This window comes from Trifolium pratense, linkage group LG5 (genome assembly GCF_020283565.1).
Source record: "Trifolium pratense cultivar HEN17-A07 linkage group LG5, ARS_RC_1.1, whole genome shotgun sequence".
NCBI lineage: Eukaryota > Viridiplantae > Streptophyta > Magnoliopsida > Fabales > Fabaceae > Trifolium > Trifolium pratense.
In genome coordinates, this window is record NC_060063.1 from 52,910,817 (window position 1) to 52,936,658 (window position 25,842).

At 34.6% G+C, this 25,842-nt stretch overlaps 1 protein-coding gene and 1 long non-coding RNA gene across 2 annotated transcripts; both read left to right on the plus strand.

The window, feature by feature from the left end:
• The first annotated feature begins 13,308 nt into the window (after positions 1-13,308).
• On the plus strand, positions 13,309-14,301 carry LOC123885552. Its single transcript, XR_006801185.1, has 2 exons — positions 13,309-13,420; positions 14,046-14,301. It is a non-coding gene; the product is annotated as an uncharacterized LOC123885552 (long non-coding RNA).
• A 3,688-nt stretch (positions 14,302-17,989) lies between these two features.
• Positions 17,990-24,254, plus strand: LOC123883139 (ATPase 11, plasma membrane-type). Its single transcript, XM_045931862.1, has 21 exons — positions 17,990-18,241; positions 18,362-18,481; positions 18,594-18,692; positions 18,804-18,941; positions 19,253-19,387; positions 19,513-19,692; positions 19,802-20,008; positions 20,093-20,212; positions 20,306-20,425; positions 20,567-20,689; positions 20,778-20,882; positions 20,981-21,125; positions 21,408-21,572; positions 21,712-21,950; positions 22,043-22,075; positions 22,198-22,279; positions 22,387-22,547; positions 22,779-22,964; positions 23,048-23,230; positions 23,322-23,500; positions 23,973-24,254. The coding sequence occupies exons 1-21, from the start codon at positions 18,182-18,184 to the stop codon at positions 24,067-24,069; spliced, it is 2,877 nt and encodes a 958-aa protein (XP_045787818.1). The 5' UTR covers positions 17,990-18,181; the 3' UTR covers positions 24,070-24,254.
• The last annotated feature ends 1,588 nt before the right edge of the window (positions 24,255-25,842 follow it).

The following is a 25,842-nucleotide window of genomic DNA, read 5'->3' on the forward strand; positions in this document are numbered from 1 at the left end:
AAGACAAAAGATTATCAACTCCAACGGTTCTTTTTGCAACGACTCTTTTCTAGTGGTATATATACTAGAAGAATCAGCTACAACTTATATACAATTATTTAGGATTGAATGTACGCTGAACAAACTCTGAACTCTGAAATATACAAGCTCTGAACCTCTGTTAAGTGTTTTTGCACTTTAGTCTAATACTCTGTACTCTTTGTATTGGCTCTCTTTAGGTTCTGTTAAGAGCATTTGTATATTGTTATATACTTTTCTATTACTTGAGATAATTTAAGCTTGTGTGCTTAAGTGTGAAGTCTTAAGCTTGTGTGCTTGAGCATTGTTGAGAAGTCTCTTGCTTGTGTGCTTGAGCAGGTGTAATCTTGTGTGATTATAGTGAACTCCCTTGGAAGTGCAAGGGGACTGGACTACTCTCGTTTTGTGAGAGGAACCAGTATAAATTGCTTGTGTGATTTCTCTCTCTCTATCTTGCTTTTATTTGTGTTATTTATCCGCTGCTAACGTAGTTGAGTTAAGAACTTGAAAAAGTTTTAACTTGGCTAAAACACAATTCAACCCCCCCCCCCCCCTTCTTGTGTTTTCACACCTTCAATTGGCATCAGAGCGCCTGGTCTGTTACTTTCACTTAACCGTGAGACAGTAAAGATCTTGTGAGAACACTATGTCTGGAGGAGATGATAGTAGTACTAGAACAACCGGTGAAGCCGGTGAGGCCAGTGGTGCTGGTGGTGGTCCTAGAAATGCTTTTGGTTTTGACTACTTAAGTAATGAATCACATGAACATAGTGGCAACAGAAAAGCCCCTATATTCAATGGTGATGCTTCATTATTTGAGTGGTGGAAAGAGAGATTGTATAGCAATATTACTGCTATTGATCATGAGTTGTGGGATTTAGTTGAGTTGGGAGTAACTTTTGAAAACTTAAATGAACATGGAAGATTGTCCATTGAGCATAGAAAGTTACTCACACCAGCTAACTTAAAAATCTACACTAAGCATCATAGAGTAAAGGACATTGTTGTTGGTGCTATTAGACATGAGGATTATGTCAGAATAGAGAACAAGTCTACTGCTAAATCTATCTTTGATTCTATGTGTGCTACCTATGATGGTAATGAAAAGGTTCAAGAGGCTAAAGCTAGTCTTTTGATAAGGCAATATGAACTATTCACTATGCAACAAGATGAAAACATTGAGACTATGTTTACAAGGTTTCAAATCCTTGTATCTGGTCTTAAAGCTCTCAAGAGAAGTTATTCCACCTATGACCATGTTCAGAAGATTCTGAGAAGTCTTCCTATTGCTTGGAGACCCAAGGTCACTGCAATAGAGGAAGCTCAAAATCTCAAGACTCTGAGTCTTGAAGCTCTGATAAGCAATCTCAGAAGCCATGAGATGGTTCTGGATGCTGACTCAGAAACTAAGAAGAAGTCCAAGTCAGTGGCTTTACAGTCAACCAAGACTACTTCTAAGGCTCTTAAGACTCAGCTTCTTGATATTGAAGAAGAATCTTCTGCTGATGGTCAAGAGGATGAGATGAATGAGGATGAGTTTGCTTTATTTACCAAGTTTCAGCAATGGAACAGATTTAACAAAAGAAACTTCAGAGGTAACAGCTCCAGAAATTTTGTCAGCAAAAAGGATGATCAGAAAAACTGCTTCAACTGTAAGAAGCCAGGACACTTTATTGCTGATTGTCCAGAAATGTCTGCTAAAGACAAAAGCAAAAGATACAGCTCAAAGAAGCAACAATTCAAGAGCAAATTGAAAAAGAGTCTGATGGCTACTTTTGAAGAGCTATCATCTGAGGAAGAAGTTGAGGAAGAAGAAGAGGCAAATCTAGCCCTGATGGCTTCAGCTGACTCAGATGCAGACTCAGACGATGAATCAGAATCAGAATCAGATTCTGAAGTAACTGATGAGGTATTTTCTGACTGCTCTAAATCTCAACTTATAACTGCACTTAACAAGGTCATTGAGAAACATCTCAGAGTGTTAAGTAAACAAAAAGTTTTACAAGAAAAGCTTAACACTCTGACTGAACAAGCAGAACATTTTCAAGGTCTGTATCAAGAAACTCTGAATAGAGTAAATGACTTTGAAAAGGGTTGTGCTGTTTGTCACAAACCTATTGATGAGCAGGAAATAGCTCTTCAACAGTTTGTGCATCTCAACCTTGGGAAGAGCAAAGCTGCTAATAGAATTTATAATGTTTTAAGACATAGAGGAGAAGGACTTGGCTATGAATATGGTAGAACATATTCAAAGCTGAAGACCTTTGCCAAAAAGGTTGGAAAATCTTGGGTTTATTATGTTGTTCCACCAAGTGAAGAGGGAAAGAATCCTGGTATTTGTGAAAATGACAATGATGATCTGAGTGATTTAGAAGCTGACAGCTCAGAGGAACCTAGTTCCTCAGGATCTGGAAAGAAAAGTTCAGAAGATAGAAGTTGTTCAGAACCTGAGAACATTAGTTCAGAAGTTCTGAAAACTTCAACATCTGAGACTTCAAATTCTGGATTCAAAGGAACTTCAGTACCTGAAGCTAGTCAACCTAAAACATCAGAAGTTTTTAAAAAGAAAAATTCTAACTCCAAATCTCAGATGAAGTACAAGACTCAGATTATTTATGATTCTAGAGTCAGTAGATATAATCAATCAAAACATGGGATTGATAATAGATACAAACCCTGGAATCATAAACAATCCAAATCTTGGAACAATAACAAATTTCAAACAAAGAAAAGATTTCAAAAAGGTTATTATTCCAAACCAAGACCTTTCTCTAACACTAGACAACATAGTAAGCATGTGTGGACTAACAAGCGTGGACCCAGAAGATGGGTACCAAAAACTGAAATTATGTACCATTCAGATTTACCAACTAGGAAAGGATATGTCCTACCCAGTGTGTGGAAACAAGTCTTATGCAAAGGAAGAAGGGCTTATGTCCTAGACCAATGGCTGACAAGTTCTCAAGTTAACAATCAGAACTTGATAAATGAAGAGGAAGAATACTGGGATGACTTTATCATTAACCTTGATGAAGAGTTCTATCGCAATGATTAAAGTTGTTTCTCATACAGCCTGCCACTCAAAGAAATATCATGAAACATTCATGGTATCTGGATAGTGGATGTTCAAGGCATATGACTGGTGACAAACAACTATTTTCTAAGCTGATTATGAAAGAAGGAGGATCTGTTGGCTTTGGAGGAAATCAAAAAGGAAAGATAATAGGTACAGGTACAGTAGGTAATTCTTCCCTATCTATTAATGATGTTTGGTTAGTTGATGGACTCAAACATAACCTATTGAGCATAAGTCAATTTTGCGACAATGGTTATGTAGTTGTCTTTAATAAGGAATCATGTACTGTGTCTAAACAATCTGATAACTCCATGATATTCAAAGGTCTGAGAAAGAACAATGTTTATAAAATTAATCTTTCTGATTTGAATGAACAAAAAGTGATGTGTCTTTTGACCTTGAGTGAAGAAAAATGGATCTGGCATAAGAGGTTAGGCCATGCTAACTGGAGGTTAATCTCTAAGCTTAGTAAGCTTGACCTTGTCAGAGGTTTACCTAAAATCAAATATCACTCAAACACACTTTGTGGTTCATGTCAAAAAGGAAAGATTACAAAATCTTCTTTTAAACCTAAGAACATTGTCTCTACCTCAAGACCATTGGAACTTCTTCACATTGATCTTTTTGGGCCAGTTCACACTGCCTCTATCAATGGAAAGAAGTATGGATTAGTGATTGTTGATGACTACAGTAGATGGACTTGGGTAAAATTCCTAAGAACAAAAGATGAAGCTTATGATGAGTTTAGCATCTTCTGCAAGCAAATTCAAAATGAAAAAGGCTACACTATTTTAAAAGTTAGAAGTGATCATGGTGGAGAATTTGAAAATGAACCTTTTGAAAACTTTTGTGAAAAATATGGCATTTTGCATGAATTCTCTTCTCCTAGAACTCCTCAACAAAATGGGGTTGTAGAAAGGAAGAATAGAACTCTGCAAGAAATGGCCAGAACCATGATGCATGAAACAAATGTAGCAAAGTTTTTATGGGCAGAAGCTGTAAACACAGCATGTTATGTTCAAAATAGAATCTATATCAGATCTAAGTTGAACAAAACTGCTTATGAATTGTTCAAAGGAAGAAAACCTGATATTTCTTATTTTCATCAGTTTGGATGTACTTGTTACATCTTAAATAACAAAGTCCATCTAAAGAAATTTGATGCTAGAGGTTACAAGGGTATCTTTATAGGATACTCTGAACGCTCAAAAGCATACAGACTGTATATTTCTGAAACACACACTGTGGAAGAAAGTATGCATGTCAAATTTGATGACAAAGAGCCTGACCAAGTGTCAGAGCTTGTGGAAGGTTTGTCTAGATTTCAGGTATCAGAGGATCAATATTCAGATATTCCAAACTACTCAGAACATCCATTCTCTGAAGAACCTCTGAACACAACAGTTCCTACAGACTCTGAACAACAAAGAACTGAAGCAACTGCTGAACCTGATGTTGATGAGTCTGAAGATGATGAGCCCCCAAGAAATACCTTCAAATACAAGTCATCACATCCAGAGGAACTGATATTAGGCAACAAGGATAGTCCAAGGAAAACAAGATCTCAACTAAGAAATGAGGAATCATTGGTTGGTCTTATCTCAATGATGGAACCTTCAAAGATTGATGAAGCTCTGAAAGATGATGCTTGGATTGTAGCAATGCAAGAAGAGCTGAATCAATTTCAAAGGAATGATGTGTGGACTCTAGTGCCTAAACCTTCACACAAGAACATTATTGGAACAAAATGGGTATTCAGAAACAAGCTGAATGAACAAGGTGAAGTGGTAAGAAACAAGGCTAGATTGGTTGCACAAGGTTATAGTCAACAAGAGGGGATTGACTATACTGAAACCTTTGCACCAGTTGCTAGACTTGAAGCAATCAGGTTACTTCTATCTTATGCTGTTAATCATGGAATAACCTTGTATCAGATGGATGTTAAAAGTGCCTTCTTAAATGGTTTTATCTCTGAAGAAGTGTATGTTAAGCAACCTCCTGGTTTTGAAGATGTCTCAAACCCAGAACATGTTTTTAAACTAAAGAAATCACTGTATGGTCTGAAACAAGCTCCAAGAGTTTGGTATGATAGACTCAGTAATTTTCTTCTTGAAAAGGGTTTTGAGAAAGGAAAGGTTGATTGCACACTCTTTAGAAAAACAACCAAAGAAGACATTTTAATCATTCAAATTTATGTTGATGATATTATTTTTGGTTCAACTAATGCTTCCTTGTGCAAGAACTTTTCTAAGATAATGCAGGATGAATTTGAAATGAGCATGATGGGAGAATTGAAATTCTTTCTTGGAATTCAAATCAATCAGAAGAAGGAAGGAACTTATGTTCATCAATCAAAATATACCAAGGAACTTCTGAAGAAGTTCAATCTAGATGACTGCAAGATAATGAACACTCCTATGCACTCAACTACCAACATGAGCAAGTCAGATGATGAAGGAAAAGTAGATCAAAAGGTCTACAGAGGTATGATTGGTTCCTTACTCTATCTGACAGCCTCTAGACCAGATATTTTATTCAGTGTATGCTTATGTGCAAGATTCTAGTCAGATCCTAGAGAATCTCATCTTACAGCTGTAAAGAGAATCTTTAGATATCTGAAGGGAACAACTAATCTTGGACTTCTCTATAAGAAATCCAATGATTATGTGCTAAATGGATTCTGTGATGCTGACTATGCTGGAGATAAAATTGAAAGAAAATCCACAAGTGGCAATTGTCAATTTGTTGGTGAAAACCTTATCTCCTGGGCTAGTAAGAGACAAACTACTATAGCTTTGTCTACAGCAGAAGCAGAATACATTTCAGCAGCTAAGTGTTGTACACAACTACTCTGGTTAAAATATCAGTTAGAAGATTATCAGGTAAGCAGTAACAATATTCCTTTATATTGTGATAATACTGCAGCCATTCATTTATCTAAAAATCCTATCCTACACTCTAGAGCCAAACATATTGAAATCAAACACCATTTTATCAGAGATTATGTTCAGAGAGGCATTATAGATATTAAGTTTGTTGATACTGAAAATCAATGGGCTAACATATTTACTAAAGCCTTACCTGTTGAAAGATTTGATTTTATAAAGAAACATCTGAACATGTTTTCAATCTCTGAATGAAAATTTTTTTTGGCTTTTAAAGTGTAAGAGGTTATGTATATCAGAACTTATGATTCAGAACATCTGAAACACAAGCTCTGAAGTACTTGACTCTGATAGAGACTTTTAAATAACTCAGAGGCTCTGAACTATTTAAGTGGGAAACGTTTAGTATTCACTGCTGAACAGTTGTCCATTAAAATAGCAGTTACCGAGTAAATTTCTGCACGTGGTCTACGTGTGTCAGGTAGTGGGTGGTTAATGATGATTTTTGATATTCAACTTTCTGTCAATTAGCGTAACTTCCCAAATTTGCTATTTTCATATTAACTGTACTCATTTAAATAAACTTACACAATACACTTGCACACTATTCACTTTCACAACCTACACTTTCATATTCTCTCTAAACCTCCAACACACTTTCTTTCTCTCTCTCGTTAGTTTTCCAAACCCTACCCTAATCTCCAACAATGGCCGGACCTTCGTCATCTTCTTCAACAAAGATTCCACCGTTTATGTTCAAAAATCTTCAGATTGTTGGGAACGAGATGGAGTTTCCAGAATCTGAACTCACGTTTCTGTCTGAGAAGATTGTGGATTTTGATAGTCTTTCTGCAAACGGCTTTGAAGTTAAGCAGCACTTTACATCACAAAAATGGGATAAGTACTTCGACATGCTTAACGGTCCTATCTACCCAGACTTGCTTAAGAAATTTTGGATGAAAGCAAGAGTGTTTGATAAACATGAAGCAAAGAAGGAAGAGATTGCTGCTATTGAGAGGAATCCTAGTCTGAAGGGTAAAACTAGGAAGGAAATGGGCTTGCTGGAATTTACAGGTGTTCAGATTAGGTCTAACATCTGTGGGATGAATATGGCTTTCTCACCAATTCATTTCAATGCTCTCCTTGGTCTACCTAACTCTGGGATAGAGTTAGATGCTTTTGAAAAGGATACCAGATATAGAGATGATCTTCTGCATCTCATCTGCACTGACTTCAAGCTGAAAGGGAAAGTCAAAGGATTAACTGACGAGTGCAGAGTTTTGTTCAAGATAATCCTTGCTTCTATCAGTCCAAGAGTTGGAGGGACTGATACAATCTCCTGGACGCATCGTCATTTGTTATATTTCCTTCTGACAAGGAAGAGAGTTAATCTTGGAGATTATTTTTTTGAACGGATTTGTGAAGCAATTTTTGCTAGTAAGTCTCAGAGGAAAACTACTATAGTTTATCCCAGGTTGTTGTCAGATCTTCTATATCAAGGTCACGTGATTCAGAACCTGCAGAAGTTCCACCCAGAACTAGTTCAGAAGAAGTTTTATCCAGAGATTCTGAATGCTAGTTTTCTATCCAAGATGCGTTTGATTGCATCTAAGCCTGTTGCTCCTCCTAAAGAATTGTCTGTTAGGCTTGAAAATCGTCTGTACGTTGAAGGCTACCCTGTTATTTCTGAAGCTGATGCTGAGCATGTAATTCAGGACTATTTGGAAGTGCTCAGACAAGAAGGATTTGTTGTTGATAGGAGTATGGTTCCAAAGGCTCCTGCAAACCAGTATAACCCTTCTAGGAAGCAAAAGCGAAAGGCTGAAGCTCAAGATGATCTACCTAAGCCAGATCTTTTGGCTCAAAAGAAAGTTAAAGTTGAACAATCTATGGCTGAGCAAAGGACTAAGAGAAAACATGAAGAATCTGCTTCCAAGGCTACTGAAGAAGCTTTAAAAGAGCCTGCTGTTGTTGAGGTATCCAGCTCATCTGAAGAATCTGAGTCAGAAGATGAGACTGAATCTGATGAAGAGACTCTGGCTGCACGTTTGAGGAAAAGATCTGCTCCTACTCCTAAAGGTAAAGGTAAGTCTACTCAGTACGTCTTTAATGAAAATGAGATTGGATTAGGTTACACCAAACCTCTCAAAACTGTTTTACCAACCTCTGATATTCCAACCTCTGACAACCCTTTGTCTGAACTAGAGAAACATCTTAGTCCAGATCCTCTGAATAACCAAACCTTCACCCAGAAACCTTCATCACCTCCAAAACCTAAATCACCTCAACCGCAACCACAACAACTATCACCTGACATTCCACCATCTGAACCTCAACCAGATATTCCAAATGCTGAACCAACCTCTCCCATCAAACAACCCTCTCCACAAATATCTCCTGAACCAACCCTTGAACCAACAGCTAAACATAAAACTCCTGAACCATCTCCTGAACACATTTACCCTGAATCAACTTCTGACATCTCATCATCTGAACCAACCCCTGAACCCCATCCTAACCCAAGTGCTGAACATGCTTCTCCTGAGCGTATTCACACTTGTGCTCCCAAGCCTTCAGAGGCAGAAGTTGTCATTATTGACAATCCTGCTAATGAATCAACCAATCTCTCTACCATTCCCAATCCTTCACCCTCATCATCCAACCCTTTTTGTAATCTATCCACTCAGTTTCATGATGACTTGGTTAGATTATCTTTGCTAAAGGACAGGTTTCTAGTTTGTCCTTCTGATGTGGATTTGGAAGTTTCAAGCATTAAGGCAAGGATTTGCAATGCCTTGGATGATGCTGCTGAAGAAATTAAGGCTGTGATTGGAAGAAGAGACTTGGATGTGATAAGCTTCATGAGGGAAAGTCTGGCTAGGGCTGAATTGAAAAGGTTAACCATGTTTAATCATGCTGGATTTGAACTTGCTAAGCTGGAAGCACTTGCTGCTGCTGAACAACGTCTGAACGCTTTCAAAGTCATCTGGATAGACTCCAAGCTGTTTCAGAGTCTTGAAGCTCAGAGGTCTGAGTCTGAAAGGTTAGAAGAAGCTGCTGCAAGAGTTGCCCAGTTGGCAAATGAGTTGCAACCAGAGGACTTTTCAGAAGATGATGTGCTTGCTGTTCAAAATCAAGAGGATGTGCTGATGATTGATTATCCAGAGGAAGGTGAACCCTCTGATAAAGGCAAGGCACCCTTGGTTGAAGAACAAGCGCCTTTGGTTCAAGATCAAGCTCCTGTTGTTGGTAATCAGTTGCAGATCTTTCAAGAAGCTCTGAGGGAGCAGCAAGAAGGATTGGAAAGGCAAAGGACAGCTCACCTCAACTTGGAATCCAAAGTGGATGGTCTGGTTTCCAACGTGGGATCTCTGAATGACAAATTTGACCAGCTCTTAGCCTTTCTTAAGAAACCCTAGGATTCTATGCACTTGTTTTAAGCTTTCTTTTTATTTTCCTGTTTATCTTCTGAACACTTTTTCTGGTTTATCTATTTCAAGTTGTTTTGTTTATGTTTTGCTTGCTTACTTCTTTCATGTTCACTTGATATTTATATTTTCTTGCTAAATAAGAACATAAGAAAACAAGATGCTTTTTAAAAACGAAATTTTTTTTATTAATGCTCCAACAATGTTGAGTACATTGGTAAAAAGAAAAAGAAAAAGACAACCTAATCCTAATCAGATGGATAAAACTCAGAAGAAATCTCTGATTTCTCCTCAGCATCATCTGATGAAATTTCTATGGGATCCGGGTTTTGCTCTTGTTCTTCTTCTTCTTGTTCTTCTTCTGGAACATAGCTAGCCAAAAACTCAACATAGTCAGCATCATCTTCATTCTCTTCAGCTTCAGAGTCTGATGAGATGATTATTATCTCCGCATCTTGTGGTTTCTTGTTGTCTTCTTTATTTTTCTCCTCGTCTTCGCGTTTTTCGTCTTCTTTCTTTCTCTTAAACTCTGCGATGCGTAAACTAAATCTTTTCATTCTTCCTAGTCTCTCTTGATTTACTCGTCTATTCTTGTTTTTCCGTGAAGAAGGCATGTTAACTCGCTCACCTTTTATAAACCTTTGAGCGCGTTGGTTTTTGTTTTGAAATTAATTCACCTTTGTAACAACCACTCTTCTTTCTTTGACTGTCTTGGTTATATAATTTTTTTTTACTTTTTGATAATGACAAAAGGGGGAGTAGTTACGCATTAATTGATAAGTGATAAGTTCAAAACTGAAACCACTTTTATCTCGCTTTTATCCGTTATGTTAAAAGTTGTTACTTTTAAGTTGTTTCACGTATTTCAATACGGAGACTAAGTTAGTTGAAACTAAAATAAATTTCATAAGTAAGGATGAGTTAAGAGTGCAATTTTAACTTAGCCTTATGAGACTTAGGGGGAGAGCTTGCAAACCTCTCACTCTGAAGAAAGATATGAAATTGATTTTATTTCAAACCATCTTAATCTTATACTAAATTAAAATATCATGGATAAAACATAAAGTTCAGACTTTATGGAGTATCAATCTTAGGGGGAGCTTGCAAACCTCATAAACCTAAGAGAAACATGATAAGTTAATTTAACAACAATTGTCAATTAATACTGTTGTTTGTCATCATCAAAAAGGGGGAGATTGTTGGAACAAAATTGATTTAAAAATGTTTGCCCCTAAATTTATAAAGGTTTTGATGATAACAAAGTATTAATTAACAATTGGAAGGACTAAAAATTTATTTTAAGTGCGCAGATATAAGCATCATATAAGCTCTGAGTGAAGTTCAGAGGATGTGAATTCAGAAGTTCACAAGCGCTCAGAAGATGTTGGACTTCAGAAGTTACAACATTCAGAGGATGAAGTCTTCAGAACTTCTTGACTGACTACTAAGCTTCATCAAAGTCTGAAGATCTCTTTGAAAGCTGTGAAGATTCCCTTTGCTAGTCAACTCTTCTACCAATGAAGAAAAGGACCTTTCAAGCCTGATCAGTTCAGCTACTCTCGTTTTGTCTGTCCTAACTTGAGAACGTGGGTCTTCAGTTTTGTTAGCTGAATAAGGAAAGTCCACTCTGCAGTAGTCAAAGTAACTGAAACTCTTTCTTAGTTTTGGATACAACCAAACTGCATCAAGACAGACTGCTTGAAGACAAAAGATTATCAACTCCAACGGTTCTTTTTGCAACGACTCTTTTCTAGTGGTATATATACTAGAAGAATCAGCTACAACTTATATACAATTATTTAGGATTGAATGTACGCTGAACAAACTCTGAACTCTGAAATATACAAGCTCTGAACCTCTGTTAAGTGTTTTTGCACTTTAGTCTAATACTCTGTACTCTTTGTATTGGCTCTCTTTAGGTTCTGTTAAGAGCATTTGTATATTGTTATATACTTTTCTATTACTTGAGATAATTTAAGCTTGTGTGCTTAAGTGTGAAGTCTTAAGCTTGTGTGCTTGAGCATTGTTGAGAAGTCTCTTGCTTGTGTGCTTGAGCAGGTGTAATCTTGTGTGATTATAGTGAACTCCCTTGGAAGTGCAAGGGGACTGGACTACTCTCGTTTTGTGAGAGGAACCAGTATAAATTGCTTGTGTGATTTCTCTCTCTCTATCTTGCTTTTATTTGTGTTATTTATCCGCTGCTAACGTAGTTGAGTTAAGAACTTGAAAAAGTTTTAACTTGGCTAAAACACAATTCAACCCCCCCTTCTTGTGTTTTCACACCTTCATGGTCACATTTGCATATCATGGGATGATTCATTTAAATGCTGTGGAAATCTTGAAAAAATTGTGGAAGAATGACGTACCATAAAAGATTGGGGACTATATAGAATGACATACCATAAAATGCCGATATATTTTGATGAATAAAATATAGTAATTTTTTTTTCAAGGCACAAGGATATATACGTAATTCGATAAATACCCAAACACAAAATATACCAAATGAAGGGATTAAAAAAGCTACAATCATGTCATCCGGTGAACTTAGCTCAATTGGCATAAACATTACATTATATATGCAGTAAGTCGGGTTCGAATTCCGGTCATCTCACTTATTCATCTTAAAGGATGAAATTTTCAGTCATTAGACTACTTAAAAAAAACAAAAAACTACAAGATCAGTCACATTCATACATTCATATATCTCCACTTCTCCTTAATTAAAATGTAGAAGTGTAGCCGCTAAATTATTTTGACCAAAAAAATATTTTTATTAATTAAAAAATTTATAATTATGTTCGATCATGTTTGATTCTTAGTTCTTGTCTTGTATAGAAAAAAGAATTATATTAAACAAGGAGAATATATTTTGCCTCACAATATTTTTGATAAAAATTAATTATTAAACGACAATAAAAACTTTATGTCTATTAGATGCTAATAAAAGAAGAAAAATTTATTTGTTTATCGAGATGTCACTTATAGTTGAGAGTTTGCTCTTCAACTTAAAAAAACTCGATTCAAGACCTAGTACGAGGAAAAACAAAAATTATAAGGACAAATGAAATAATAAGATAAGATAAGGAAGCAGTCATATTAGAATTTGTCATATCTTAAGTGTGTTTATAAAAAAAATATGAGATTTAATTTTGTCATCGTACTCATTTTCTCGTGCGCCATACGAAATTACAAAAATACTTATATTTGCTAGTTAGTAACGAAACATCATACTAAATTTGTTTTTTTTAATAACGTTCATTACAAGTAATGGACATTATAAAAATAATAAATTTGTTAAAAATTGATAAAACGGAGAAAGTTATAGGACGCACGGGAAATTTATAAATAAATCTAAAAAAATATAGAGTTTAATTGATATGCACCGACAGTGTAAAATAGTTTTACACAATCGTCCAATAAACAATCATTATTTTGTCATGTCATATCAAGAAAGTGGGGTGAAGTGGGGTGATGTGGCAGAAAACATGGTTGGTATTGGTTGACAGTGTAAAATTATTTTATACCGTCAATGCATATCAATTAAATCCAAAAATATATACGCATGTGCGGCTGCTGGCAAGGCCTTAAAGGCAAATGGTCCAGCTTCTACCTTCTGTACTGTACTGCACCGCACCACACACCACACACAACTAGGGGTGGACAAAACCCGAAAGCCCAGCCCAAACCGCCAAAAACCGTTGCAAAAAACCGAACCGGGTCGGTTTTATTTGATCCGCGGGTTCACAGTTACAAAATAGCGGTTTTGTCTGGTCTTGGGCGGTCGGTTCCGGTTTACAATATATGATCCACGGATGCCCGAACCGACCCGTGTTACTTGCCTAATATATTTTTTATAATTTTTATAATGTTACGCGTATTCTCTTTCTTTCCACAAACAAACCCTAGCGCAGCCAGAGAGAGAGGAGGAGTGAAGAACGTCAAATATCATCACCACCGCCGCTCTGTCCACCTTCGTTTCACACCCATCCATTGTTGTCGAAGAACTGTAGGTATCATTCTCATCCATAACCTGTTTTTCTTTCCCGTGTTCGCTTTCTTTTTTGTGCTCGTTTTCTAAATACTGTTTTGACATAATTTTCATTCCTTTTATCCGTTTCAACCCTCTCTATTTCACCATTCTCATTCATCTTCACTCGATTTTTAGGGTTTGTTATTGTTGTTACTATTTTTAGGGTTTGTTATTCAAACATCAAATTCTTTGATTTTTAACGTATCTATATTATTAGATCTCTGATTATTAGATCTATGATATCTTTCCTTGAACATTTGTGATTGGTGGGTTTGTTATTAAAACATAAAATTCTTTGATTTTTAACTTATCTATGTTATTAGATCTATGATATCTTTGCTTGAACATTTTCCTGTAGTTTTTATTACTTGTCATTGGCTTCCACTCTGATTTTTAGATTTGAGGTGGTTTATGGTGTTTGTACTGCCTTGCTCTGTTTCCTGACTTGTAGATTTCTTAATTTGATTTCAACTTGTTTTTGTTTTTCTTATATTTAAGTTTTTTTATAGGATATTTAAGTATGTTTTGTAAGTATATACTTTATTTTGCATATTTTAAATTCATATACTTCCAATTTGTTGCTAACATATTAATTTCATGTGCAGGAATATCAATAAGAGAGACATATTTGGAAGAATTAACGAGTTTGCTATGGTAGAAGAGTGGTAGAAGAGGTAGAAGGCTCTGAGTTTGCTATGGTATTATGGATGGTAGCTGCTTTTCTTATTTGGGTCGCTGTTTTGTTTCAATCCAGACTGTATTGTCTCGTATTTAAACTTAGATTAAAACAAGTTTTGCTACTTAATTGTATTTCTTGTTTCTGAGTTGGCCTAATATTCTACCTAAGTTTATTTACATCTAGTTAAGAGTCCAATAAAATTTTATCATGTTCTGTGATAAAAAAAAGAGTCAAATATAACAATTAGTAGTAAAAAAGGGTATTGGGAAATTGGCTTTATGGTTATACTATCATAACATGTGATTTGTTGATTATATTGGATTTTGGATTTTGTTAATTTAATTGGGTTATAATTAAAATTGTACAACAAAAAAAGGGCCCAATTGAAATTTTTAAGTGCAATTCCCAGAATAAAAAAAATGCAATTCTCATTTAAATGAGACAAAAATGATTCACTATTTAAAATAAGACCCAATTTTGACTTTTATTACCCAAAAAAGAGAAGGGAAAAAAATGCATTTGGATTTTTATAAGAAAAAAAGCCCAGTAAACAAAAAAAGAGCAAAAAAATTAATTGGGCTGTTACTAGTCCAACCCGCAAAAAACCAACCGTTTAACCCGTAACCCGTTTGGCCCGAACCCGCCTAAACCGAACCCCCAAAATGGTCTGGATTGGGCTGTGTTTCTCCACCCGTGGATTGGGCCGGTTTGAGGTTTTGGGCCCATACCGACCCAAACCGGCCCGTTGTCCACCCCTACACACAACACATCCATTCCCTTTTTTGAATTATTATTTCTTTTTCTTTCACATAAAGCTACTTATGGAAACAATACAAATATTATCTCAATACTAATATTTTCAATTTCTTTTAAAAATAATTATGAATAATTTACGGTAAATTTTACAAAATTTGAATTTATTATAATATTATTCGTAATTTGTTCATCATATATCACTTAAAGTGCTCTTTTATGTTTGACAAAACTCAATTGTATATGTAAGTTTCAATTTTTTGGTACAAATTAAGTAACTATTTTAAAAATAGATTAAAGAAAATACACAGATAGTAATATATCATTACACAGACATCCAATAATATCATTTCATTTTGCCATATCATTATTTTGAATTAAAATATTAAAAAACAATTTATTCTCACTTGCCAACTATTTCCCCAAGTTTTGTTCTATATTTAACTTTAGGGTTATGTTAACTTGTGCCCTAAGGGCACATGTTAAGCTACTAAAAATAGAAATATAGTATTTAATGATAGAAAAAATTTAATGTTTAGAGAATTGAATACACCACAAGTTCAATAATTTTTTTTCACATTTATCTCCTTAACATGTGCTCTTAAGGGCACAAGTTAACATTCTCCTTAACTTTATCCTTTTCTTCTATCAACTATCCTTCTCTCACTGATCTTCATATTATCATTAATGCGCTAGGATGAACATAAACTTGGAGAATGATGGGGCATTTGTGAAGAGAAGGTTGAAGAGACGTGATACATAAACTTGGATGAATAAACCGTTTTTATAAAAATTAATAATAATTTAGAAAGAAAATAATAAAGTAAATAAAATATTATTGGATATCTGTGTAAACTTATTTTTACACTGTCTGCTTACTACTTCATCCGTTCCAAAATGTAAGTTATTTTGAAAAAAAAATGTATCAAATTATAAGTCACTTTATATTACCAATGAAATATTTAATATTATTTTTCCTATTACTCCCTCCGGTCCTTTTTATAAGGAACAATTTGGAAAAAAAAATTGGTCCTTTTTATAAGAAACAATCATTAAATTTATTCTTACAATTCCATTTTTACCCTTATTAAATTGTATCCATTCCAAAGTTATGCATTAATTAGAGTGATATATTCCCTAAGGATAAATTAATACACCAAGGTTAGTTTTGGAATAGATTGTAAAATTTTAGAATTTTTATTAAGAAAGATAAGGTTTCTTGGTATGTGTGTTTTTTTCAAATTGTTCCTTATAATAAGGACCGGAGGGAGTATAACTTTAGCTATTTATTACTCTCTCATTTTTCAATTATTCAATTTATCTTTCCTATACCATTAATGAAGGACAATTTTATAAACTAACTCATAATTTATCTTTTTCATACAATATTAATTACAATTATTAATTTATATAATTTGACCAAAATAACTTACATTTTGAAACGGATGTACTATTCTTTGAACTCTTTTAAAAATGTTTACGTCCTTATTAAAAAAATCCAAAACACTACAGGAATAGAATTTTTTACACGTAAACCTAATCACAAAAAACAAAACTAAAACGCAAGGAGTGAATAATGCAGTTTTCAAAATTGCTAGAGGAGGACCCATCTAAACTTTGTCTTTATCTCCTACTGCTTGCATTTGAAACTTTACATTTTCAATTACTTAAGAAAGAAACAAATGAAAATGCCAATAATAGGGTAACCAAATTTATTAAATAAAGAAATTTGTGTATAATATATGCTTGCTTGAATGCACTATAAACACAATGAACACTCCAATTCAAGTACTAACATGATTACATATATACTTTTGATGCATTATCTGTTTTTTATTGGCTATGAAGCTTGGTGATTGTTTCAATTCTCAGCCACTTTTTTCTTGGTCGAAATTAGGTTGCCTACTCCTACCCTCAACGTTTTTTTATTATTGGCTACTAGATTAGATGAAAAATTAGTCAGTACCCGTGAGCTTAGCTCAGTTGGTAGAGACATCGCACAATATGTATATGAGTCGGAATTCGAACCCCGAATACTCTATTAAGCTATTTGGAAAAAAATTAGCTGAAAAATTAAATATAAAAATATTTTTTAAAAAAATTATGTAGACATCCTAAAAGTTTTAAGGCAAAATTTTTCTTTAAATTTTGTTTTGGTTCTTAACAAATGCCTTATGAGCGGTTGTTAACAAAACCATTATTATTATTATTATTTTGATTTTTTTTTCAGTCAAGTGGTCAAAGTGACTAGAATTTTATCTTTTTGAGATAAATAAAACTCTGTTTGGCAAAAATAGTTTTTGGCTGATAAGCTGGCTAATAGCTTATGATTGATGGCTGATGACGGATAGTTTCTAGCTGATAAGCTAATTGAAGTGTTTGTTAAAATTATTATTATTAACCATTATTATGTATTATATATTGTTTTTTTATTTAAATTTTGTATTAATTATTACAAAGGTTCACATATTATTCAACACACTCTTCTATTGTACCAAATTTGTCTAATAAAAGGCACTAGTTTAGTGGTAAAGGATTTGGGCAGTAAGTATGTATGATGTTCTGGGTTCGATTCTCTGCTCTATTGTAAATAAAATAAAATATTTGTCTAATAAAAAAAAGGTTTAACTGCATATTTAGTCCCTTATATTTATTTTGGGTTTCAATTTGGTTTTAAAAAGTTTCAAGTTGGTTCATTATGTTATTGGTTTCAACATAAGTTGGTCGTTTTCGTCAAATTTTGAGTTAATTTTTTCTACCTTTTTGTTAAATTTTAAGTTAATTTTTCTAAAACTTTCACATATAGTACTCTCCTAAGTGGTCAACGTACGCAAATTCATTAGACAAATTGACGATTCAAACAAAAATTTGACGAAAAAGACAAACTTGAAACCTAAAATAAATATAAAGACAAATATGCAATTAAGCCAAAAAAAGAAAAAGAAAAGAATTGTATTATTAATTATTTATTACCATCAATTTTTTTTTTGACCAAAATGATTACAATTAATTATCATTTTCATTTTTTTACAAAATTAGTATAATAATAATATTATAATATTATTATTGTTTTTTTTGGTAAAGATATTATAATATTATTATTGGTTGTATCTAGTATTATTTTGCCACCTTATGTTTGGTTTAGTACACTGAACGCACACCCTTTACTCTCCTCCTAATTTATGAACGGCTTTTTGCATTAAGATAAAGTTTTGATAGATATATAGATAGCTTAGAAAGAGAGAGAGAAGAGAAGAGAGAGAGAGAGAAAAGAGTGTGGTGGGACTTGTGTTCAACCAACCTGAAAAAATGGCTGAAGAAGAAAAGCCTGAAACGTTAGAAGCTGTTTTGAAAGAAACTGTTGATTTGGTAAACTAGATCTGATTCATTCATTGTTCATTTTCATGTTCTTGTTCTTTGTTATATACCAACTTCATTGTTTCTTTGTGTTTTTTTCTTGGATAATTTTTTTGAGCTTTTTGAATGTAGGAAAACATACCCATAGAAGAAGTTTTTGAGAATTTGAGATGTAGCAGAGAAGGTCTTACTAGTGAAGCTGCTGAGCAGAGGCTAGAGATTTTTGGTCACAACAAGCTTGAGGAAAAGAAGGTACTTTTTTTTTTTTTTTTACTTCATTTTCTTTATTGTGATAATGATTGAGTTAAGTCCCAGTTGAAAAGATTGAATTTTGATGGTAAATTGGTTTCTGGGTCGTTTTCAGGAGAGTAAATTTTTGAAATTTTTGGGATTTATGTGGAATCCTCTTTCTTGGGTTATGGAAGCTGCTGCTATCATGGCAATTGCCCTTGCTAATGGAGGGGTTAGTGTGTTCTTCTCATCATTTTATTGTAGTTTTTAGTGTGTATGTGTGTGTTTGATAGTTGATTTTGATTATTTGAAGTTGTTGTTTGTTCCTTAAATATTTGTGTAGGGGAAAGCTCCTGATTGGCAAGATTTTGTGGGTATTATAACTTTGCTTATTATCAATTCAACAATCAGTTTTATTGAGGAGAACAATGCTGGAAATGCTGCTGCATCTCTCATGGCTCGTCTCGCTCCAAAAGCTAAGGTGTTTAATTTATAAGTTTTTTTCTATGTGGATGTGTCTGTGTTTATTGAATATTCATATTGTTGCAGTTAAATATTTGCATCTGTAATGGAATCTTTTTTATGTTTTATATATACTTTTATAGATTCTTACTGCGTGGATGTGCCCATGCATATTCTATACTTATATTGTTGAAGTTAAATCTTTGTAGATTCTTACCATGAGTAGATGTGCCTGTGTATAATCTATATTCATATTGTTGCAATTAAATCCCTGCATCTGTAGTGGAATCTTTTTTATGTAGATTCTTACCATGAGTGTGTTTTGTGAAGGTTCTTCGTGATGGTAGGTGGAATGAACAAGATGCCTCTGTCCTGGTCCCTGGTGACATCATTAGCATCAAACTTGGAGATATTGTTGCAGCAGATGCACGTCTTCTTGAAGGGGATCCTTTAAAAATTGACCAGGTTGATTCTTTGGTTTTTGTTTTTCATCTTTTTAGTTTTTATGTTTATATATCTTAGCATTTCTGCCGTTTTAATCCATAAAATGCTTAATGGTTCAATTACCTCTTGTTATTCCTTCTTTGCAGTCTGCACTCACAGGTGAGTCCCTGCCGGTGACAAAGGGCCCTGGTGATGGTGTGTATTCTGGTTCTACCTGCAAACAAGGAGAGATTGAAGGTGTGGTCATAGCTACTGGTGTTCATACCTTTTTCGGTAAAGCTGCACATCTTGTCGATACTACAAATAATGTTGGTCACTTTCAAAAGGTAACGTGATAATGGGATCTTTTTTATTCTTCTTGCAGTCCAATCAGTCCAATCAATATTCAACAATTCTGATTTAATATTTATATATCTATATTTTGATGTCATATAGGTCTTGACTGCAATTGGGAATTTCTGCATATGTTCAATTGCCGTAGGGATGCTTATTGAGCTTGTTGTTATGTATCCCATCCAACATCGACGCTATCGTCCTGGAATTGATAACCTCCTTGTGCTTCTTATTGGAGGAATTCCAATTGCCATGCCGACGGTTTTGTCAGTGACCATGGCCATTGGATCTCACAGGCTATCTCAGCAGGTCAGTTACGTTCTTTGAGGCGAGCATGGCCGTGGGTCGACTAAAAAATGCATGTAACAATTAACGGTTATATAATGTCTGCAGGGGGCTATTACGAAGAGGATGACAGCCATCGAAGAGATGGCAGGCATGGACGTGCTTTGCAGTGATAAGACTGGAACTCTAACATTAAATAAGCTTACTGTTGATAAAAATCTTGTTGAGGTTGGATAGTGAACAGTGTTGTTTTCTCATTGTCTTTGTCCTTTTTGTATACGATTGTTTGTTCTAATTATTTTATATATTTTAATCAATAAGGTTTTTGCAAAAGGAGTGGATGCTGATGCTGTTGTTTTGATGGCGGCTCGAGCTTCAAGGCTTGAGAATCAAGATGCAATAGATACTGCCATAGTTGGGACGCTGGCTGATCCAAAGGAGGTAAGTTTTGATTTACTATTTGCTGCTAGTTTTCTACTGGCATATTTATTAGCTGCAACCCCGCACCTATAATGACAGATTCACAGAAAGTTTTCTGAATTCAAGTTTATGTTGTGTTTTTTTAACTTACTGCAACCACAGGCGCGTGCGGGTATACGAGAGGTCCATTTTCTTCCATTCAATCCTACCGATAAGCGGACAGCATTGACTTATATTGATCAAGAGGGTAAAATGCATAGAGTAAGCAAAGGTGCACCAGAACAGGTAATAAGTAACACTTTTACATATTATTTTGTTAATATTTTTGCATTTGATCTCACATTCTCATTATGATTTCTAACATGATTGTTAGATCCTACATCTGGCACACAATAAGACAGACATTGAACGAAGAGTTCATGCAGTAATAGACAAGTTTGCGGAGCGTGGCTTACGATCACTTGCTGTAGCATACCAAGTAATTGATTTATAGCATAATCATTTGAGGCATTTGTACACTTTCTCTCTTAGATAGAAACTATAAATGTTTATGTTGGCGTCTCCATTTTTTTACAGGAAGTTCCAGAAGGAAGGAAAGAGAGTGCTGGAGGTCCATGGCAATTTATAGGACTCATGCCTCTCTTTGATCCACCTAGGCATGACAGTGCAGAAACTATACGGAGGGCACTCAACCTTGGAGTGAATGTCAAAATGATTACAGGTCTGTTACTTATGATACTGTGTTCTTAAAATACCATTTTGTATACAGACGTGTTCAACTATGATTTTTCATCTCTGATGTTTGAGAAAAATAATAAATGTATCTATTTCCGTCAAATTAAAATAAATGTATCTATTAATTTCAAATGATTCTAAAAATGTATGGACTATTTGTTTCTTTCAAAGGGGGCGTCTATTTAAGGACAAATGTAGTATATCAAAATTATTGATCCAATATCCTCCTTCTAATTTTAGTTTCGGTAATTTCGTTTTTTCTTATCAGGGGATCAGCTAGCTATAGGAAAGGAAACTGGTCGCCGCTTGGGAATGGGTACCAATATGTACCCTTCATCTGCTTTACTTGGGCAGCACAAGGATGAATCGATTGCTGCCTTACCCGTTGATGATCTAATAGAAAAAGCTGATGGTTTCGCTGGTGTATTTCCTGGTACGCTTCTATATTGTCATCGCAATTTAATGTTGTGTTATTCGTTTGGCAAGTATATGATAGATGATTGATTAGTTGTAGTAATCAAGTATGACATGGCTCTTTGTGCTCATATTCATTGTTTTATGTATTTGGCCAGAGCACAAGTATGAGATTGTGAAACGCTTGCAAGCCAGGAAACATATTTGTGGAATGACTGGTGATGGAGTGAATGATGCACCTGCTCTCAAGAAGGCAGATATTGGTATAGCTGTTGCAGATGCTACTGATGCAGCTCGTAGTGCATCCGATATTGTTTTAACAGAACCTGGCCTTAGTGTTATTATAAGTGCTGTTTTGACCAGCCGAGCTATCTTCCAGAGAATGAAAAACTACACAGTAAGCAACCGATTTAATTAATGTTAATACCACAATACTCAACATTTTTTTTCCTCTGAATATTAACTATATCATCTTTACTTCTTTCACAGATTTATGCAGTCTCAATTACAATTCGTATTGTGGTAAGTGTATTATTTTTCAAATCTGGGATCTAATTTCTACCTGACACGGCATTGTTGTTTGACATGATTATTAGATGGATCTAATATTTTGGCTGTTTGCTACGTGTTTGACATGCTTACAGCTCGGTTTCATGTTGCTGGCTTTGATCTGGAAGTTTGATTTTCCACCTTTTATGGTGCTTATTATCGCCATCCTAAATGATGGTTTGTTTCTTATCTTTCTAAATTCTTCACTCCTGCTTGTACTCTTTCAGTATGCTTCAATGCGATCCTGAGTTTTATTAATGACTAATATATCTTTGACATCGTAGGTACTATTATGACAATTTCAAAAGATAGAGTAAAACCATCACCTCTTCCAGATAGCTGGAAGCTATCAGAGATATTTACTACCGGTGTTGTGCTTGGTAGTTACTTGGCAATGATGACGGTTATATTCTTTTGGGTGGCATACAAAACAGATTTCTTCCCGGTATGTCTTCTACGACTTCAATCCCAGATTATTATGTTGTTTTATAGGAACGGTCATATTGATTTTTTTTTCTTTTTGTAATTGATATCCATGCATGTTGATTTATCCATTACGACAGCTATGCTAGGATCTGATTTTTGTGTTCACATTAATTACAATTTATACGTCTCATGGATTCTGTTTTTGGCTTTTAATTGGCCATTTATTTATGTTGCCTAATATGTTTTTCAGAAAGTGTTTGGAGTCGAGACTCTTGAAAAAACTGCTCATGACGATTTCCGAAAACTTGCTTCTGCAATCTACCTTCAAGTGAGCACTATTAGTCAGGCTCTTATATTTGTAACCCGGTCTCGAGGTTGGTCATATGTTGAGCGTCCTGGTTTATTGCTGGTTGCTGCCTTTATCATTGCTCAACTCGTAAGTCATTATAACAACCATTTATGCCATTGTAATTATTTTTCACAGCGTCAAATTTGATGATGAATTTCGTGTTTTTTTAGATTGCAACTTTGATTGCTGTTTATGCTAGCTGGAGCTTTGCTGCAATTGAAGGGATAGGTTGGGGTTGGGCTGGTGTTATATGGTTATACAACTTAATATTCTACATTCCGCTCGACTTCATTAAATTTTTCATTCGCTATGCTTTGAGTGGAAGAGCTTGGGATCTTGTTATTGAACAAAGGGTGAGTTGAGTTTGTTTTCTTTAAGTAATCCTAGGCTGGTTTTATTTTTTATATATTTTTTATCGCTGCTTATAAATTTTATGTCTTGTAGATTGCTTTCACAAGGCAAAAGGACTTTGGGAAGGAACAAAGGGAACTTCAATGGGCACATGCACAAAGAACACTGCACGGATTACAACCACCAGACACTAAGATGTTCGTCGGGGGGTCACATGCCACCGAACTCAACCAGATGGCTGAGGAAGCTAAAAGGAGAGCCGAAATCGCTAGGTAACTACACTTTCTCAATTACTACTACATGCAAGCATACAAATACATAATTATATTAACAAAGAAGTTGAGTTAAATATGTTTTTAGTCTCGACAGATATTCTCAGTAGTGTTTAATTAACAAATGAATTTTTTATAGTAGTAAACTAGTGAAAAGAGTATTTCATAGGGGTTTATAGGGGTTGAAAATATATTTAACCATATTCTATGTTTGTTGGATTAAATATGTAAGCTGCCAAAATTCCTTTTGCTACTGTTGTGTGCATCTCCTATTGAGTAATAATTTACTATTAGAACTACTACTTCTGCTTACATTACTTCATAGGGAATAAGATAAGACATATCACATGTTTATGTCTTTCATGAGGGCCACATAACATGTATTAATATTTAAATTAAGTCGGTTCACATAAACCACAGTTATGTACTATGTACTATATTAAATTAATTATTTGGTAATAATTGTGTGCAGATTGAGAGAGCTTCATACATTGAAGGGTCATGTAGAATCAGTTGTGAGATTGAAGGGGTTGGACATAGATACCATTCAGCAAGCATACACAGTTTGAAGATGCTTATATATTTGCATACTTAAATACTGTAAAGGGTTACATCCTAATGTTGCTGAGAGGGATATTATTATATATAGTAGTGTTACTGTTATGAAATCATTAAACTCCTTTTAACTTTTGATAACATTGTTACTCTGCCGTTTGTTTTGAGCACTTAACAAAGAGGAGTGCTTTTGTGATCAGTTCTGTTTATGGTTTTCTTTTTCTGGTCTATTTATGCATGTTTGCTTGTTATTACTACCACTATAACATGGGAATTGGATCCCGTGCAGTCAGGCTGCAGTTAGAAGCTTCTAGCCGTAAGATCAACATTGGATGACACAGATCTTGATGCAGTTTTAATTTTTTAAAACAATAAAAATTCTGACTTTAAAATCTAAACCGTTCGATCTCAATTGGATCATACGATCTAAATCTCGCTGATTGCATGCAGTCATGGTTTCTCCATAAAATCACCATGCTCAACACGAAGATGCGCGCATCTTTATGCTACATTGGAGATTAATAAAAGTTGGATGGATAGCTTTGCAGCGCCGCTGCTCCCTCTCCTAGGGTTAGGAAACTTTCAGTAGCGTCGCTGTGACGCTGCTCCGTCTTCTCTAACTTAGTTTTGCTAGGGTTAGCTTTCGGTATTGGATCCAGTGCAGTTGATAACTGCTCAATCAGGCTGTAGTTAGCAACTTCTAGCGGTAAGATCAAAATTGGACGGCACAAATTTTGATACAGTTTTAATTTTTTTAAACAGTAAAAAATTTGATACAATATAATACAATAAATGATTCAAATATGTAATCTATGATATAAAATCTAGCAGTACCATAATAAAGTCATTACTCATTACAACATCATGACAAGTCAATTATACTATTCCAAAAATGGGAGCAGTAAAGTCATTACAACAAAACAGCTAAAAAGGTGTTGGAACATTAAAAACACGACATATCCAAAAGCGTTTAATCAATTCATTCTGATTAGCATCCTTCATTTGTTCTCTTGATTGTATGGTGGAAACCCTGGTTCATGAGACCTAGTTCATGTATGAAAATTTCTCTTTAAACTGTTAAGTGATAATTGTGTATAATATATCCTTTTTATGTGATGGAGGCAGCTGCAGCTATGCCCCTAGGTACTTTTCGGATTTAAACAAGAGTTTTTCTTGTGCGCTTCCGGAAATCCCAAAAATATTCTCTCGCTATTTAAGTATAAAATTTAGAAAGAAAAAAAACTCGCATCCACAAATTGAGTTCGTTACTTAAGTAGGAGCTTTATAAAATAGGGGCGAAAGAAAGATGAAAAATATAAAAATATTAGATTTTATAAGGTTCACATCCTATGACGATTCGCATCCTAAGATGCGAACATTTTTTTTCTTTTAATTTTTGTTATTTACACACTTACATGCTACATTATGAATAAAGTAGAATTAGAAGAGTGGATAACACAAAGAACTCTTTAAACAAATGTTTTGGTAAACCAAACTCACCTGCCCAAAACTAACTCACATTGAACAATCTAACTCATAGATCCGATGTTTTCTCTCCCAACCTCCCGTGATTCTTTTATACCCCCAATATTTCAATTTTGCCCTTACACAAAATTTCGGTTCGTAGAAACTGAATTTTTTCTAGTACAAATTCAGAGTGAATTTCGGTTTTTATAAATTAAAATTTGTTTTCAAGGAAAAAAAAATATAATGTAAAAAGAAAAAGATATATAATGTAAAATGAATTGTTAATGACTTATATTTTACTTCCTCCAATGATCCGATCT

What these genes read in the sequence shown, in the direction of transcription:
- LOC123883139 (XM_045931862.1), top strand. Translation starts at nt 18,182, where the DNA reads ATGGCTGAAGAAGAAAAGCCTGAAACGTTAGAAGCTGTTTTGAAAGAA. An exon ending in TGAAAGAAACTGTTGATTTG is followed by an intron (nt 18,242 to 18,361) that starts GTAAACTAGATC and finishes TTTTGAATGTAG; the next exon opens with GAAAACATACCCATAGAAGA. An exon ending in TTTCGCTGGTGTATTTCCTG is followed by an intron (nt 21,573 to 21,711) that starts GTACGCTTCTAT and finishes GTATTTGGCCAG; the next exon opens with AGCACAAGTATGAGATTGTG.